This window comes from Peromyscus californicus, unplaced genomic scaffold (assembly GCF_007827085.1).
Source record: "Peromyscus californicus insignis strain IS unplaced genomic scaffold, ASM782708v3 Scaffold_8__1_contigs__length_139910024, whole genome shotgun sequence".
NCBI classification, from domain to species: Eukaryota; Metazoa; Chordata; class Mammalia; order Rodentia; family Cricetidae; genus Peromyscus; species Peromyscus californicus.
The window spans coordinates 77,391,291-77,408,157 of record NW_026294606.1 but is presented as its reverse complement, the minus strand read 5'-3'; the positions used below and the strand labels follow the sequence as shown (position 1 = coordinate 77,408,157).

Here is a 16,867-nt window from a genome sequence, read left to right as displayed (position 1 = left end):
AAGCTTGCTCAACATTATGCAGTACCCCCCAGTTTCCCAAACCCGATGTGCTACAGTGAATGCGGAAATACAAGGGTAACCCCTGTCTGGGCTTAGGCTCCACGAGGCAGCTGCAGTGCTGGGCTCTGAGATCCACATATTACGAATTCCACATATTGTCACTCTAACTAGGGATTGCTATGAGCCGCAGAATTACGAAGTAGGAATTCAGCCGACTATGGCAAAAGCTGTTCCAGAGGATAAAGCCAAGTCTTAAGGCGTCTTGGTGATATTGGCTTTTGAATATTAGCCATTTCCTGCAATGAATTTCTCATGGGCTATTGTAGCTTTTCCATTCCTAGAACAGTGTGTTTGATCATCCATTGGGCACAGTTTCCCCTATACAATTAAAGACTTTGGATAATATCTCCCAACTGTGCTAACAGCAGTCACACAGCAAGATCCCTAATTTCAGGCCTTTTTGTAATTATCGTCATTAGCAACATCTGGCCAGGGCCTTCTCTGGACGAAAGTATCTTATCTGAGATACTTCCCAGACTTTCTAAGAACAGACTGCAGATAGATGGCATCCAGGCTATCTGTTAGAGAAGGCCAGGCGGATATGGTTATGAAGCTTAACCCTCCTCTCTTCCAAGTGCCATCTATAGCTCTAGATCTCTTTTTAACAATTAACCCAGAACTAAAGGGCTTGTACTTACCAGGTACATCAAGCTGTGACTCAGGTTGCCTAGCTACCGAGTACACTTTCCCTGCTCTGGCAGAAAATGGCATAGCTAAAGGAAGATAAGCTTGGACAAACTTTGGCACCAAAGAAAAGTAAGGCAGTTTTCTTTTCACCTGTGACTTAGCGAATTATAGGCTCTTAACATTTTAACTAACTGCTGTGGGATGGTCTTTATGTCAAATGTGTTGCTGATTGGTCAATAAATAAATCACTGATTGGCCCGTGGCCAGGCAGGAAGTATAGGCGGGACAAGGAGGAGAATAGAGCTGGGAAGTGGAAGGCTGAGAGAGAGACACTGCCAGCCGCCATCAGGATAAGGAAGATGTAAAGTACCGGTAAGCCACAAGCCACGTGGCAAGGTATAGATTAATAGAAATGGATTAATTTAAGCTGTAAGAACAGTTAGCAAGAAGCCTGCCACGGCCATACAGTTTGTAATCAATATAAGTCTCTGTGTTTACTTGATCGGGTTTGAGCGGCTTGGGACTAGCGGGTGAGAGATTTGTCCAGACTGTGGGCCAGGCAGGAAAACTCCAGCTACAACTAACCACTTCTAAGAATGTAGTTCGAGCACATAAGTTCCCTTCTAACTGAATTTAGCCCTCAGTTGATTCTATTGCCCATTAGTCACTTCCCTTTTGGGTTGCTATGATGGCTGACAATTGCTGTTCTTTGTGTGAATCTTATTGCCCCTCCTTTTGACCCTGTAAGAATTCAAGCCTGTGTGACCTTGCCTTGGCCAGAGAATTGCTGCTTTGTATGGGTAAATAACTGAAAACCTCAGAAACTTGGGAGGACTACATTGCGGAACTAGAAGAATGAGATGGAAGATGAGGAAGAGCCAGAAGGGAGAGAACTATATGGGAAAGATCTAGATGGGGTAGAATTACGATGGGAGAATTAAGATAGAACTTAAAGAGAACAGCAGAAAATTATAGAGAGAAATCAGACAAGAGAGGAGCTAAGCATGAGAGCAGAAAAGAAGCTGTGTAGAGAGAAAACTGACTCAGGAGAATAAAGTGAATGGACTAAAGAGCTTCGTGTATGTAGATTTATTTGTTATAAGGGAGAATATGTGTTTGTTTTTCTGAGTCTGCGTTAACCTGATTAATACTATATGTCCAAGTCCATCCATTTTCCTGATTACATTTTCTTTACAATGGAGTATTATTCCATTGTGTATATGTACCACACCTCCATCATCTCTTCACCTGTTGATGGACATTTAGGCTGGTTCTATTTCCTAGCTATTATGAATACAGCAGCAATAAACATGGATGTGCAGATATCTCTGTGGTGGGAGATGGAGGTTTTGGGGTATATGCCCAGGAGTGGTATAGCTGGGTCATATAGTAGCTCTATTTTTATTTTTTATTTTTTGAGGAACTTCCTACTGATTTCCATAATGTTATAGTAATCTTCACTCCTATCAGCAATGAATAAGGGTACCTCTTCTCCAATATCCTTGCAACATTTGTGGTCAGATTCCTTTCTTCCTTCTTTCCTTCCTTCCTTCCTTCCTTCCTTCCTTCCTTCCTTCCTTCCTTCCTTCCTCCCTTCCTTTCTTTTAAGAAACTAAATACGGGTTTTATTTATTCACTTAATTTAAAAATGTTTTTTTTTTGTTTTTTGAGACTTTCATACAATATATTTTGATCATATTTTTGACTGGGGTGAGGTGGTATCTCAAAGTAGATTTAGTTAGCATCTCCCTAATGACTAGGGATGTTGAAGACCTTAAAAAAAGTCATTGGTAATCTTTTGAGAGCTGTCTGCTCATCCCAATAGCCCCATTTGGTAGTTTTGTTTCTTTGACATTTAATTTTCTAAGTTCTTTGTAAATTCTGGATATCAGGTCTGTCTCCCCTGCACCCCCCAAAAAGCTTTTTCTTATAGAGTAACACAATTAAAATGGAAAATTCCTACCTCCCACTGAATTAAAACAACCCTTGGAATTTCTATTGCTAGCGAAGTTAACTCTTAAATTAAAAAAATTCTACACAGCCACACTAAGCCTCCAAGTGGGGAACAAATGTATGTTTGGTAGGTAAAGTGATGAGGACCATCTCCTATAATGCAGTGTGAGACTCTGTGGTTGCAGGAACACCGTGAGATGGTCACAATGTGCTTCCTCCCTTGGATACCTGAGCACATTCCTTCCTGTATGGCATCCCGTGTCTCTTCCACAAGAGCTTAACCTGAGAGGACTCGGCTGTGCATTCCACACACCTTGAGAGGCAGTGGGCTGGGTGCCAATAGAAGAAGCAATAGCAGCTTTTATTTGTGTCTTTGCTTGTATTTAAACCCTGAAAATTACGTGTAGAAAATGATCAGACTGCTTCCCCTGTTTCCCCATTAGGCTTCTCCTCCTAAGCCAAGTCCAGGAAGCGTAGGGAGCACACTGCAACAGGAAAAAGTGTGTCCCCGCTTTATTTGCAGGGTCTTGGCATATAGTCCAGGCTAGCCCAGAGCTTGCTGTAAAGCACAGGCTAGCCATCAAGTGCTAGGATTATAGGGGTATGTCATCACACCCCACAGTTTGTTCCCACATCCAGAGTGCAGTCTGATGCTTCCCCCTCCGGTGGCACCACCCAGTGCAGAGGCCAGCGGAGGCCTGGGGTGGGGAGTGCGGCTGGGGAGCTCACCATTTCTGTGATCTCGGCAATGTCCTCTCTGTGCTCCCAGCTGGGAAACATGTTGGTGAACGTCAGGGGCTCTAGCCCAGCATGGATAAGGTAAGACTTGGGGGGTGGCCTTTTGAGATTCTTTCCTGTAGGGATGCAGAATGCACATGTCAGTGGACCCGAGGAGACTTTCCTCTCCGTTTTTCCTTTTTTTTTTTTTTGTCCCATTTTCCATCAGAACACTGACTTTCACATTTAAAATGTGGATTGTGAGTCACTCATAACAATGCCTGGGTGCTGCTTTACCTGAAAGGCGACTCTTATGCTTATCTCTTTCACACAGATGTGACATCGACCTGACCCCCCTACTTTGGAACCTGACAAAATGTTTCTGGACCCCTAGGGGGACAGAAAGCTCTCCTGGGAACTCCCACCAGGCATGGCTGCTTCCCTTTCATCTGCCTGTGGCGGTTTCCCCTGAGCAGGACAAGCTTCAATAGCGCGCGTGACAGCCAATGACAGCATTTTCCAGGTGCCGGTGAGCATTGAAAGGTTGCTCACAAAGAGCTTTCCACGGAAAGAATGGACTGTACACACTCAGGTGTGTTAAGCGAGCCAGTAAACTGTCAACATGCAGACAGGGCATTAGTTACGGGCGTCTACTATACGTAAAAGGCCACAGATTTCATGTGGGATGCTGGTTAAGAAACCAGGGATTTACTATGGATTTTTAAGTTCTGTTTTATTTCTCTTGTTGGCTACAATACCCAAGAAAGGCTGGCACTGGCTTGTAGCCAGTTCGAACGCATTTCTGTTCTCTAAAGCAGGCGCTGCCTGAAGAGAAAGGTGAGCCGTGGAGGCCACCCAGCTACTCACGCCCACATACCGAGGGGTGTCAGTGCCCGCGACGCCAGTGCGGGCGGCTCCACAGTGCACCATGTGGGTAGCCTCATCGTGTGAGAGAGAAACATGGACCCTTTGTTCTGGCAGCAGAGAATGCATTGATCTTAACACTGACAAGCCTCTAGCGGTTAAAGGGGCAGCGCTGGAGCCTTCTCAAGGCTGGTGGCATCTCAGAAGGGACGTGGCTGGGCCTGCGGTGGCTCTCCGCCCCCTCCCTTTGGCCCTCACCTCGGCAGTACTGCAGGACCGTCTCCATGGCGCTCTTCCGGTCTGAGGCCCAGCGAATGCGGGCAGAGCCGGTTATCTTGTTCTCGGTGGGCCACCAGCCTTGCCAGAGGTACACCTCGTGGTGATTGTCAACCAGGAAGAGTGCTGCGAGGTAAGGGCAGAAGCAGGCCATGAGGGACACTCCTTCACAGACCTTCCCGGCACGCTGCCCCAGTAGACGCCTCGCTGCTGTCCCAGCTGTCCCCAAAGCCCTCTCCCCAAAGTTCAGAGTGATGAGTCCCTGGAGGTTCCTGCACACTCCGCCCTCTCGTGTTAACCTCTGAAGGCCCCTAGCAGGACAAGGAGGAGACTCAAGGAAGGTCTCTTGGTTTCCTTCCTTTCCCAGCTCAACCAGAGAGTGCTGGCAGCCCTTTCAGATGTCACTGGACCCTTGCTGCTGGCCACCTCTGGTCTCTGTGGAGCTCACATCTGGCTTGCTCTTAACTCCCATGATGCTCTGAGCGGTAATGGTTCTTTTACAGGGAAGTGAATTTTAGGCAGAGTCCTCCTGTCTCTTCCTCGTCGTCTTCAAGCCTCCACCTGACTCTAACTCTATGTGGCAAAGTGCTCTCCAACTTGACAGCTCAGTGGCACTGAGGTCCCTCCTGATGTGCGTTTGGGGACTGCTTGAAAAGCCAGTGGGTGTTGATGATCCCTCCAGAGCCCTGGAAAGCAAGGGGCTTTCTCTTTCAGATACTCATGGCTGCTGCCCAGTGTGACTGTAAGCATCTGCCAAGCTCTGAGCTGGTGGTAGGGTAACTGTGGTAAAACGAGGCACCGGGCTGCACCTCCAGGATGTGGACCAACTATGTGCTCAAGGGCTTGATTGGCAGGAAGTGGGAGGGTCTACAGAGCCCATTTCCTTTGTATAGGTTTGGGCATTAGGGCATGGCTTTTGGGAACACTACTGAACTTGGAATTGGGAGATCTAGTCTGCATTCTTAATTCTACTGAGAGCTTTCTTTCCCAGGTCCTTTTCCTCAGCCACTTGCTTTCCCAGGTTCCTTGGCAGCTGGAGTGGCCACATGACATCTTCTGGCCAATGGGACGAAGCAGAAAAGCTGGAGGGACCTAACGAACTGCCCCTTTCCCGTTTCCCCAGTTTCAAACAGAAACATGAGGGGTGGAGCAAGGGTAGCTCACACGGGACCATGAAACAGGAAGCTGGAGAGGAAGGCTGGGCGAATGGCAGGGATGCCGGATGGTACTGTCAACTGGCTCTTTGGATGTAGGAAGTAACTGAGTTCAGGTCCTGATACAAGGCTACGTGGCTGACCTTGTTTTCTTCTGCGGCGGGTGGATAAAAGGAGATGTCCTGCGCAACTACACTAGCAGTGTACTTGACGGATAAGAACTCCTTAAAGAGAATGGGCAAGAAGGGCTTCCGGGAGGGCGCTATGCACCCCCACCACGCCCCCTGCAGGCCTCACCTGGCTGCGGCGCGCTGTACAGATCCTCCTGCAGGAAAGGCATGGAGCTGACGGCAGAGGGCGCTCGCGCGGGGTACACGAACTCGGTCGCCGAGAAGTCTCCCGAGGAGCTGCTGAGGATGAACAGGCGGGGCGCGAAGTTAAAACTTCCAGGATCTTCCAAAGAAAAGAGAACAAAGCTGAGGACACCGTATGCACCAGCTTCCGCATGGACTGACGGCAAAACATGAAACGACTCAAAGAACTGGTGGAAAATAGGCAGGGTTTGGTTTATATCTGTTTCTGATGGGGAAATCTGTGTTTGTGTGTGTGTGTGTGTGTGTGTGTGTGTGTGTGTGTGTGTGTGTGTGTGTGTGTGTGTGTGTGGTTTTTTTTCTTTTTGCAGCGTTGGAAAAATACTTCCTTTTGTTATTTCTGTTAAGAAAGAAAGTTGGCCCAATGTCTTGGAGGACACTGGTTGATATAGGAGTCACATGTCTAGGAATTTACCTTAATTATGGATAAACATAAATAATTATTTTTAAGGGTATACCAACTACACTATACTATTGTATAATACAGAACATACTGGACATTCACTCCCCGGATATGGAGGATGGCTAGGTAGAGTGGAATACATTGCAACGCACTAATATCACTAAGGTCTCAGTGGCAGCAAGGTGGTCACTGAGGCAATAAAGGGAGAGATTGGCTTACAGGACAGTCATCCTGGTTGTCTCTTTATTGGGAAACGCATAGGAAGTACAGGAACACCTGGATTCTGGTTAGCTGAGACACGTGACTTGCTGAACACAGGCTGCTCAACAGAGATGGTTAATAGAAGGAAGTTTGTTTTATAGTTTGTACGATTATAATCATGTCTATTTTAGGGAAAGTCAGGAAGGCACGTGTTCACACCCCTTTACTTCAGTCTGGTGAGTGGGGACAGCCATTCTGAAGTCTGTGCATGAAGCAAAGGAATTGTGTGCTTAGATTTGGGTCCCAACCCCAAGATATCCTAATTTTATAAAATTCAGAAAATCTTCCAGCTTCTGGGTTAGGTGGTCCCCCACCTTTCACTCACACACCCCGCCAGCTACTCTGACCTCTAGTGCATTCCGGGTCTCTCTGGGTTTGCTACCTTCTCCTCTCTTGACCCCCGTGACATCCCACTGATCTAGTCCTGTGTCTTGTGTATTCTCTTTTTGTCTACTGCCTTGTAAATGACAATAAATGCTTATGAATTAGCTCCTAGGCCATGAACATCAAATCCTCAAACCATGCCTACAGTGTACACACCTATTTTACTCTGTCCTTTGAGAGGATTGTGCCCCTTTTTCTCACAGGGATCTATGAGCCCCTAAAAGGTTAAGATCAACTGAATGAAGGCCGTGGGTCCCACAATCCTTCCTTCTGCCTGCCTCCTTTGGCACACTCAAGGTCATGCCATTCCATGATGGCCTCTCCTGTCCATCCCTGAGTTTCAGGTTCCAAGTTCATAAGCTGCTGATAACTGCCACATGCTCATGTCTCATAAAGCATCTCCCAGTAGGCATCGGACATCAGCTATTGCCTTCGAAGCCTCCCCTTCCAGCCACAACTGTCTCTGTATGGCCTGGGGCTTGCTGCTCAAGATTCTCCTGGTCTGGTTGGGACAACTGTCTCACTGGGGTTCCCACTGCTTCCTTCAGCCAACAGTTTGTCATGTTACTGCTCATCGAGTTTCTCAGACTTTCCTTCTCTTCTGGTCAGGTCATACCAGCCTCAGACAAATACCATCTTCCTCGGGTCTGTGGATGACTTTTCCTGCCGGGAAAAATCCTGTCTTTTCCATGCTCACACTCTTTCATGACACGCAACTTCATTTGCATGAAAACGAGTCACATACAGTGTATGGCTTAGCTTCCTTTTTAGAAGACATCTGTCCTCTGGGAGACCTACCCCTTGGTTTTATTTACTGTGTGCTGTACACAGCACATGCTCAGAAAATCTTTGTATATGTGTGTATGTGGTATACATGTATATGTGAATGCATGCATGTGGCGCCTGAGCACTACCATGTGGCATCCCAAGGAAAGCCACCCACTGCCTTTGAGACAGGGCCTGCCATTGGCCTGGAGCTCATCAATTAGACTGGCTATCAAGGCCCAGGGGCCTTTTTGTTCTTCTCCCCCAGCTCTAGGCTTTTAAGGGTGCACCGCTTTACCCTACGATTTTACATGTGTTCTGGTGATAAATCTTGTGTCTTCATGCTTGCAGGTGGAACCATCCCGCTAGACCTCATTAGGTCTCTAGTGAAAAAAATTAGTGAGTGAATTGAGGAACAGAAGAAGACGGACGCCATGGACCGTGTTGTGCCATTACCTTGAAGCATGCAGTCATAGGCTTTCCTGTCCCTCCTCCCCAGGGCGTCCCAGAATCCCAGGGGCTCGGATCCTTCATCACACTCATGTATTGTCACATTGCTGCTGCTGTGCAATCCTGCTTCCAGGGGACATCTGCAAGGGAGACAGGCCGGGAGGTTTGCATAGGTCTGGGGAGTGCCCGGAGCACAAATCACTCGAGACCAAATCCACAAGCCGCTTCGCTCCCTCTACTTAATAGCAATTCTCACTGATGAATGAAAAAAATATCCCGTGAAAATTCTACCAGCATTTGTGCTGGAAGGAGGGCCAGTTTGCTCTGGGGAAGAATGGGCAGACATATGTAATATGTCACGAAGACGACAGTGCAAATGTTTGTCTCTAACACAGCATTTTCCCATTTACTGTCCTCTCCTGCAAGTACTTCATTAGGACGAAGAGGAGTTTATTTCACTGCTGACCGCCTGGTCCCTTGTTTGGCACCAAGTAGGTGCTTAGGAAGCATTTGCCAAATAAATACGTGAATGCGTTTGTCATCATTTTGCTTTGTTCTTAGTGGCCCAAGTGAAAAGCGTCTTGGATCCCTCATGCCACATCTTTTGAACTCCTGCACCTCCACTGCCCACAGGAGGATGTTCTGAGAGTATGGTTTCATCTGTCTGCCTGTTGGAAGGTTGCTCGTTTTTCTTCTCTCTGCCCTTACTAGTCAGCACCGACCTTAGAGGAGCTGGGAGGAAGGCAGATCTCATTGTCCCATTTCAGGGCCCGCAGAACTGACCCAAGTTGCCCTTTGTGGTGGAACACTTCATTTTTAGGAAAGAATTCAACTGTTCTTGAGGAATTGAGACCACCCAGGCTGCTGGTGAGAGCAGAGACACAGTGGCAAGCCCCCTCTGGCTATGTTCTTCCTCCTGAGGACCTTACCCATCAAGAAGTCCCCAGAAGAGAACCCCAGCAGTGCTATACCCTCGGGCTGCTGACCTGGGGGGGTGGTCTGAGAACTCACTGCCAGCTGCTGCCACACAGCTGGGGCTCCCCTGCTTTCTAAAGAAGGGTCATGTTATAGTCCCCCCACTTTCACTTTGCCCTTTCTGCCATTCCAATAAAACACATACTCAGACCCCTATGAGACATCGGCATGGGCTGGCCCTCTTTACCAGAAGAGGCTGTAAGCTGAATGCTCCAGAGCAAGTGGCACCTATGGGTAGAAGCCAAAATCTGACTGTGCTTGTTGGGGACATCTGCCTTGCTGATGTTTTTTGTTTGTTTCAGATGAGATCTCACTAGATAACCCAGACTGGCTCTAAACTCTTAGACTAGCTTGTCCCTCCTGCCTCGGCCTTCCAGGAACACAGTGGGTGGCTCATGGCTGCCTTTTATGGACGCAGGTGTGTCCTTAGAAAGCTGGCAAATTGGAGGTTTCTGTGGAGATGCATGCCCCCTGGACTTATGTCATAGCGCTGGCTGTAGTTCCAAAAATCCCTTGCTGGAGTCACTTGAAGTATATGGGACGTCCCTTGTTACCTTAGCCTGGCTGCATCTCTCTAGGAATCCCCTCAGTGCCGAGCTGGCCGGAGGAGCAGTACTCACTGTTCCTTGATTTTATTGGCGGCAGTCCTTCCAACTTCCTTCGTGTGGCCCTGAGCTTTGCATCCATGCCACAGGTAAATGAGGGCCTTGTTTATGTTCAGGACAACCATGGAAGTCCTGGACCTGAGGCTGCTGCCGTGACAGGCCACCTCCAGCAAGTTCCCTTCCATGGGCACCTCTCCCCGCACACAATACAGTCTCCATTCACCTGGAGGGGACAGCAGCGGCACAGGGTTATGAGGAGCCAGGCACAGGAAGAGTGGCCCTTTGGGCTCCCTGTGTGTGCTGTCAAAACACACGTTGTAGGGGCGCAGGACCTGTGGCTGAAGACGGGCTGAGCAAGGACAGCGGGAGGTCTTCCGGAGTTATAGACAGGTTGACAAAAGTTCAGTTCACAAAGCAGAAAAAATAAAAACCTTTCCAAGATTTACATAAAATACTAAAACTCTAAAGAAAGAACTATCAAGGATTTAGTGGTGGGGTGCTGGCCAATGGAAAGACTATAATTGAAAATCTACTGGTTTTTAACTTTCATAAAAAGTGTGGATAGTTACTGAGAATTCAGTTCAAGATGACTCTCCTAACCTCCTGCAGAAAAGGGCAGATCAGGAAGGAAGAGCTATGCAGGGTGGGGTCCCCATGAGGCAGTACTAGGCCAGCATTAGGCAGCTTTCAGTGGGAAAGACGCAGCTGTATGAGGGCAGACTTACTTTAAGGTTTTAATAAAAAAAAATTAATTATGTGCACGTGTGTGTGTGTGTGTGTGTGTGTGTGTGTGTGTACTCATGAGTGCAGTGCTTGTGGATGCCAGAAGGGGGCATCAGATCCTCCTGGAACTGGAGTTACAGATGGCTGTGAGCTGCTTGATTACTGTGGGTGCTGGGAACCAAATGTGGGTCCTCTGCAAGAGCAGGGTACATTCTTAACTACGGAGCCATCTCTCCAGCCCCAACTTCCTTTAAAACCCTCCTATCAAAACACCTTCAGGGAGAAGAGACAAAAACTGAATTCGAACACCAAAAGTAACTTACTTTGCACATTTTCTTCTTCCTCTTCCCTTCGTCCAGAGTGCACCACCATACCTCCCTGGAAACACTGGAGGAAACAGGGGGGCTCCTTTCCCTGCAGAACCTGGACCTTCAAATTTAAACATGGAAAACAGATCAGAGAAGGGGCCGCCAAGGTCATGGAGACAATACTTGCCTGGTTCAGGGACTCTAGACCACAGGACATACAGAAATCACCATCCCCACGGCCATCTGCAGGCAAGCAGTATTAAAAGTGTAATGCACAGGCTTTCTTTCGAGGTATTTTCAAGTATGGGTTTTTTTTTTTTTCCGGTAATTTGCAAACAGAAATGTTATCTCTGGTGCCTCACGAATCCACTTTCCTCACTCACTGATTTTCTGTCATAGACTATTCTTTAGAGACATGAACTTGGGCATTTTCATGGTATTTTATGTAGGGCTATGACATGACTGATTTAAATGTGTTTAACAAGGTCCACCTCTCAGTAATGAGGAGGATGAGTCGCTGACTTAGTGAGTTTGGAGGATGCCCTCCTGTAGAATCAGTAGTGATTTACATCCTTAAATGCCCCTCAGGGCCATGCCCTCAAGGCTCAGCTCTCCCAGGACATGCACTGGGAGGCTTTGGTAGCTAAGAGGTGGGTGGGGTCTGGTGGGAAGTCTTTAGATCACTGGGGGTACATCCTTGAAGAGGGTTATGGGACCCCCTTCCTCTTCATCTCTTTTGCTTCCTGGAAATGAGCCAAGTAGTTTCACTCTGACATGTGTTTCTACCATGACATGCTGCCCCCTCACAAGCCCAAGGCCAACATGGCCAACCAACTATAGCAGGGAAGCCATGAACCAAAAGAAACACTTCTCTTTTGAAGTTAATCACCCCGGGTGTTTCTCATAATGATGGGAAGCCAACACTGTCCCAGTGGTCTCCTCTTGGGTGACAGGGCTCTCTCTCTCCCTGACTGCTCTGGTGTTCTCTCGTCAAGAGCTAGTGACACTTCTTGCTCTCACTTGGGCAGACTCCATCCCTCACGGAAGGAATGCTCTTTGGGCCTGGGCGTCCTGGGCATCCCGATACCCAAAAAGTAGAAGCATTTGTACCATGAGCTACTTTACCAAGCTCAGGTCTGCTTGGCACAGGCAAGGCCATTTTGTGGCAGTGTTTCATGAGTCTGTGATGTTTTCCCATGTGTTGGATTGAAGAAATGAAACGCTCAGGTAGAGAGATTAACCTCACATTCTCGGTATGCTCTTAACACATGTTCCTTCACAGGCAGCTGAAATCACCTACTGTTCGGAATAAGTCACAATGCCGTTGTTGCTAAGGTCTACTTTTGAAATGTGATCTATACTGGGAAATATTCATTCTGTCTTAAAATTATTTTTAGGGAACATAATGAGCTCTGTGAGTTGCAGGAAGCTGAGTGAGCATGGCTCTATTTCTAGAGAAAATTTCTCTGCTCTCATTCTTCACGCTCCTGCCAATTAATCATTCATCCAAGATGGTAAAAATACTCCCCTGTAGTCTCACGCCAGCTCTAAATTAGTGGCACTAATGGATGCGACATAGGGCACAGACCATTCGAACATGAAAAAGACACGTTTGGGGCCATGCTAGGGATGCAGGCGGAAAGCACCTGCCTGGCACACACAGTGCCCTGAATTTGATCCCCAGTGTGGATGCCAGAAGACACTCCACCCCTGCCCAAAACAAAACAAAACAAAAAAAACCAAAACAGCTTATAAGCCTTAAAGTCCTTGTATTGGGGTGGTAGTGCCTGCCAGGCACAGTGTAGGCTCTGAGGTCACACGCCTGAGAATTGGGGTCTCTGTTGGTCACTGGAAAAATAGTAATCAAAAAGCAAAGGAAATGGCGGCAGGTCTTAAGCTGTGGGAACACAGAAGCCATGGTAAAGGGGCCGAGTAAAGGGAAAAGGGGAAGGGGCGCGCATAACAGAAGGTGACATTTGAGCGGAAACTTGGTTGTTAAGGGTCTCAGGCCCAAACTGTTCCCCAGCATGACTGCACCCACCCAAGGGAAGCCTGTGAAGGTTTGACAGCCTTGGACCTGTTCTCTTTGAAGAGGGAGGATGGCATGTCTTTGTTGTGTGGGAAACTCCTGTTTTAGGGTTCAGAGGAGACCTTTCAGAACACTCGTCATTGAGGACGAAGCTGCAGAGGGGTAGGATGGAGTGTGGGGCAGGGTTTGGAGTCTGCAGAAGAACCAGGCCACAAGTGCTTTTGGAGGATTCTGTCCTCAGGGGCCAGGTGTGCATCGCCATGGGCCTTGAGCAGTGGGTCCCCAGAGCTTACCTGGGCCCCCCTTTCTTCATCCAGCTCCACCGTCATCAGCGCTGATGTTCCCTTCTCACTCACGGTTGAGTGCCGGCCTTGCCAGAAGAAATAGACACATTTCTCTTTGCCGGCCACTCTCACCGGATGCTCTCCCTTTTGCCGGCTTCCCACTGCAGACACAATGGCAGAGGGTGAAGTGAGCTGGGATGCCACGCCCACGACGGTGTCGCCCGCGTGACAAATGCCTTGGATGAGGTGGTTACGTGGGAAAGGGGGGCTCGCGGCCCTCGGGTCTATGCCCCCGGCGACCCCTTATCAATCTGCCCGAATCATGGTGCCAGGCTACACGGAACCATGCAAAATCTGCTTACAGAAGCTGGCTGGCATTCTGCCTTTTTTCTCTTTGCAGCTGTGACTATTGCTGTTTCCTTGTGTATTGATTTCAGGGAGTTAACTCTCAATGTTTCTGATGTGCCCCATAAAGAGAATAATGATTCCTCAAAAGTGGCCTCAATACCCCCACCTATAATTCAAGCTTTTAGGCAAACAGTTAAAGAGGGTCCTAGAAGTTTGGGGGAATTTATGAATGACTTAGAACAAAAAGAACTTATGACTCAGAGGGACAAAGAGTCTAGCGAGGAGAGATGAAAGTAAAAGTCCAGGAACTCATAAGCAATCCATACGCGCAGCCAACAGCAGCTGCAAGGAAGCAGTTACAGGAACTAACCAGTCCTACAAGAATTATCAAGGGACAAATAGAGTTTCTCATCAAGGGTCGGTGGTGGCAACCCCCTAACTTTAATCCTAGATATAATAATTATTTGGAGCCATTGCCCTTTACGGGAGCTTATGATAAACATGGGAACCAATGGGTGAATCATAATAGTATGAAAACAGAATGGCATAAGTTACAGTTCATGGAAAGAATAGCTAGGTCCCAACCCCCCTGGTGCCTTCTCACCTGCAAGCAAAGGTTAAATATTTTCACACAAATGAAACCATGGTTAGAACGATGGTGGGAAGGGTTTAATTGTGATACAAAACAAAGGTCTAATAATTACGTAGAAGGAAAAACTTCAGCTAGGGCCGTAATGTTCTCTGTCTGGATGAGGGATCACAATAGAGGACATAGCACCTGTACTCATGAGATCTGTTAGTCATTCTGAGAAAATTGTGTGACCACATTGTTAATTCTATATCTATCGCCCCACTGGCCGATTGCCATGTTTCCTCAAATGAATGTATAAAAAACACTGCTTGATCTGAGTAAAATTGCAGCAGTTCACAGCATACTCTGGTGTCTGTGTCTGTCTGTCATTCACCGAATCCCACTTATCCTGAGTACCTTCAACCCGTTCTCCCTCGGTCTGGTGTTCCTACTGAGACCCAGTCCGCGGCACTGGGACACCAGAGGGACAGCAAATAAACACCGGAGTTCGTGAGGACCAGACGTTAATAAACACAAGTGGTGGAACCACAAGGGGTACCATCTTTTTCTCAGCGGACTGAAGGGTCTTCTGGGAACCCAAAGAGAAATGCATATCATCCCAGGCAGAGGCAGATTCCCTCCGCCCCTCAGTGTGTGACCAGAGACCATGGTGATGGAGAGCAGGACCAGACTCACACAGACACACTTGCCTAAGTAGAGGATCGGCTGAAGGAGGAATGATGTTAGCAACTGCTACAGCAGCTTCAAGAGCAAAGGAGAAAACACAGAGTCCTAACACGGAATGGTGGGGCCTGACTTCCCCCCTTTTCATGTCCCAGCCAGGAGGCATGGGGCTTCGTGAGCGGAGAGCACATCTGTAACCTCAGGGCTGGCGTGCATGGGGAACGGGAACGTTCTCTGCCCTGATGTGCTGTGCCGCCACAGGCTCAAAGCAGCACAGCTGGTCGTCATGCACTGGAACCTCCGATGTTGAGAGCTAAAATCAACCTTTTCTCTTTAAAAAGTGACTGTTCTAGGAATCTTATTACAGCAACAGAAAACTGACTTACAAAGGGTCAAGAAAGGGAGAATGTAGTTGCAGTTAACGCAAACGTATTTAAAAATTAATACTAAAGGTGGGCAGGGAGTGCACACCTGTAGGGCCAGAGCTGGTGTGTATGGGGAACAGGCAGATCCTTGGGAGCTCCTTGGCCAGCCGGGGACCTTGTCTCAAAGAACGAGGCAGAGAGTGATTAAGAGCAATTGACTAATATACACTCTCACACAGGCACAAACATGTATGCCCATCAGCATAGACATACACTCACGGGAACATGTACATACATACATAGCCCCCAAGTATGTAAAATGCACACACATAATAGTTAAAATAAAAACAAATAATGATAGCCAGGGGAATTTCAATGAGGTATGATGGCACATGCCTGGAGTCTGGGCTGCCAGAGGCTGAAGAGAGGAATGACTGTGGCCTGGAGACCAGCCTGAGCTATCTAGCCAGACCCTGTCTCAAAACAACAAAACCAAAAAAAGGTGGGTTAAGGAGTTCCCACAGGGTCTGCATCACCTCATTTCCACTTTACTTCAATCCCGTTGATAAAATTACTATTGTTTTGAGGTCTGAAGGTGAGAAGAAAGCTCACTTAAGTCATTAAGAGGTCAGGACATCATTGTCTGACTTAGGGCCCTTTGCTTAGCAAAATACTCCCCTGTATTTAAAGTAAATGGTTTTATTAATTCATTTAAAGTAAATGGTTTTATTAATTCCTCAAACTATTTGCCGGAGCCTGGACTCCAGGGCCACCTTCTGTGGCTCTGAGATGGTTGTGTTTGCATAGCATTGAGTGGGCAAAGTGTAACTGTGAACCATCCATGAATCATTTATAGATACCCATAGTTAATTTAGATAGCAGCAGCCTCTGTCCAGTGGAATAGAAGGCCATTCTGTTTCCCAGGTTCCTAGAGAAGGCTATGTTAGAATCTATCATGACAGTTTATACACCCCTGGGACTTAGCCCTTAAATTCACTGTATAAATATAATTCATGTGTCAACAGGAAACTTCACCCTAACGTTCTAAAGCAGACATCATTATATATGCCTAAAATACACTGTATTTCCTAAAACAGACATTTTGACTAATGTCCTTAACACTTTCTTCAGTATACCCAAACTTAGTCCTACACAGAATAATTTTATTGTTAATATATTTGTTTTTAACTTAGTAATATCAATGTTTATTAGTAAGTATACTAGCCTATTGTCATTACAACCCAGATCCTAAGTTAAAGTGTTGATACATCACACTATTAGAGAACTTTGAAGAATAGGTCTGTTTCTGGGATAAGGAGATAGCTCACTTGAAGGATCTGAGTTCCATCCACTAAGGAAAAGAAAAAAGCCCTGTATGGTGGTGTGCTCTGGTCAGGGGAAATGGAGACAGGTGGATCCTTGGGGCGTGCTGGTCAGCCAGCCGTGCCCATTTGGTGAGCCCTAGGCCAGTGAGAAACAGTGTCCCCAAAACCAAAATGGTGGATGGTGCTGAGGAGAGCAGGTGAGGCCGCCCTCCGGCCTCCACATGGCCTCTGGCACACACGGATATGCACACACACAGGCATAAAAGAGCAATGTTGTTACTAAGTGCTTCTGTTTAGAAGTCACTGTCCCGAAGGATGAGTACTGCTCCTGGTCAAGCCTTGGACCAGAATCCAACTTCCTGACC

The 16,867-nt window shown here is 47.4% G+C and overlaps 1 protein-coding gene and 1 long non-coding RNA gene across 14 annotated transcripts in view; one reads left to right on the top strand and one right to left on the bottom strand.

Moving 5' to 3' along the window:
* The window catches only part of LOC128103349 (uncharacterized), a 32,282-nt gene extending 27,811 nt beyond the window's left edge, over window positions 1-4,471 (top strand). Inside the window, exon 3 of the long non-coding RNA XR_008215678.1 lies at window positions 3,692-4,471. This is a non-coding gene — a long non-coding RNA (uncharacterized LOC128103349). The remainder of the gene's footprint in view (window positions 1-3,691) is intronic.
* The window catches only part of Svil (supervillin), a 205,885-nt gene that overhangs the window by 2,262 nt on the left and 186,756 nt on the right, over window positions 1-16,867 (bottom strand). For all 13 annotated transcript variants that reach the window (XM_052727641.1, XM_052727634.1, XM_052727638.1 and 10 more), the window contains 7 exons: window positions 13,219-13,370; window positions 10,912-11,017; window positions 9,881-10,088; window positions 8,292-8,425; window positions 5,949-6,104; window positions 4,480-4,623; window positions 3,370-3,494 (listed from right to left, as the gene is read on the bottom strand). In XM_052727641.1, coding sequence (XP_052583601.1) covers window positions 3,370-3,494; window positions 4,480-4,623; window positions 5,949-6,104; window positions 8,292-8,425; window positions 9,881-10,088; window positions 10,912-11,017; window positions 13,219-13,370 — 1,025 coding nt within the window. The remainder of the gene's footprint in view (window positions 1-3,369; window positions 3,495-4,479; window positions 4,624-5,948; window positions 6,105-8,291; window positions 8,426-9,880; window positions 10,089-10,911; window positions 11,018-13,218; window positions 13,371-16,867) is intronic.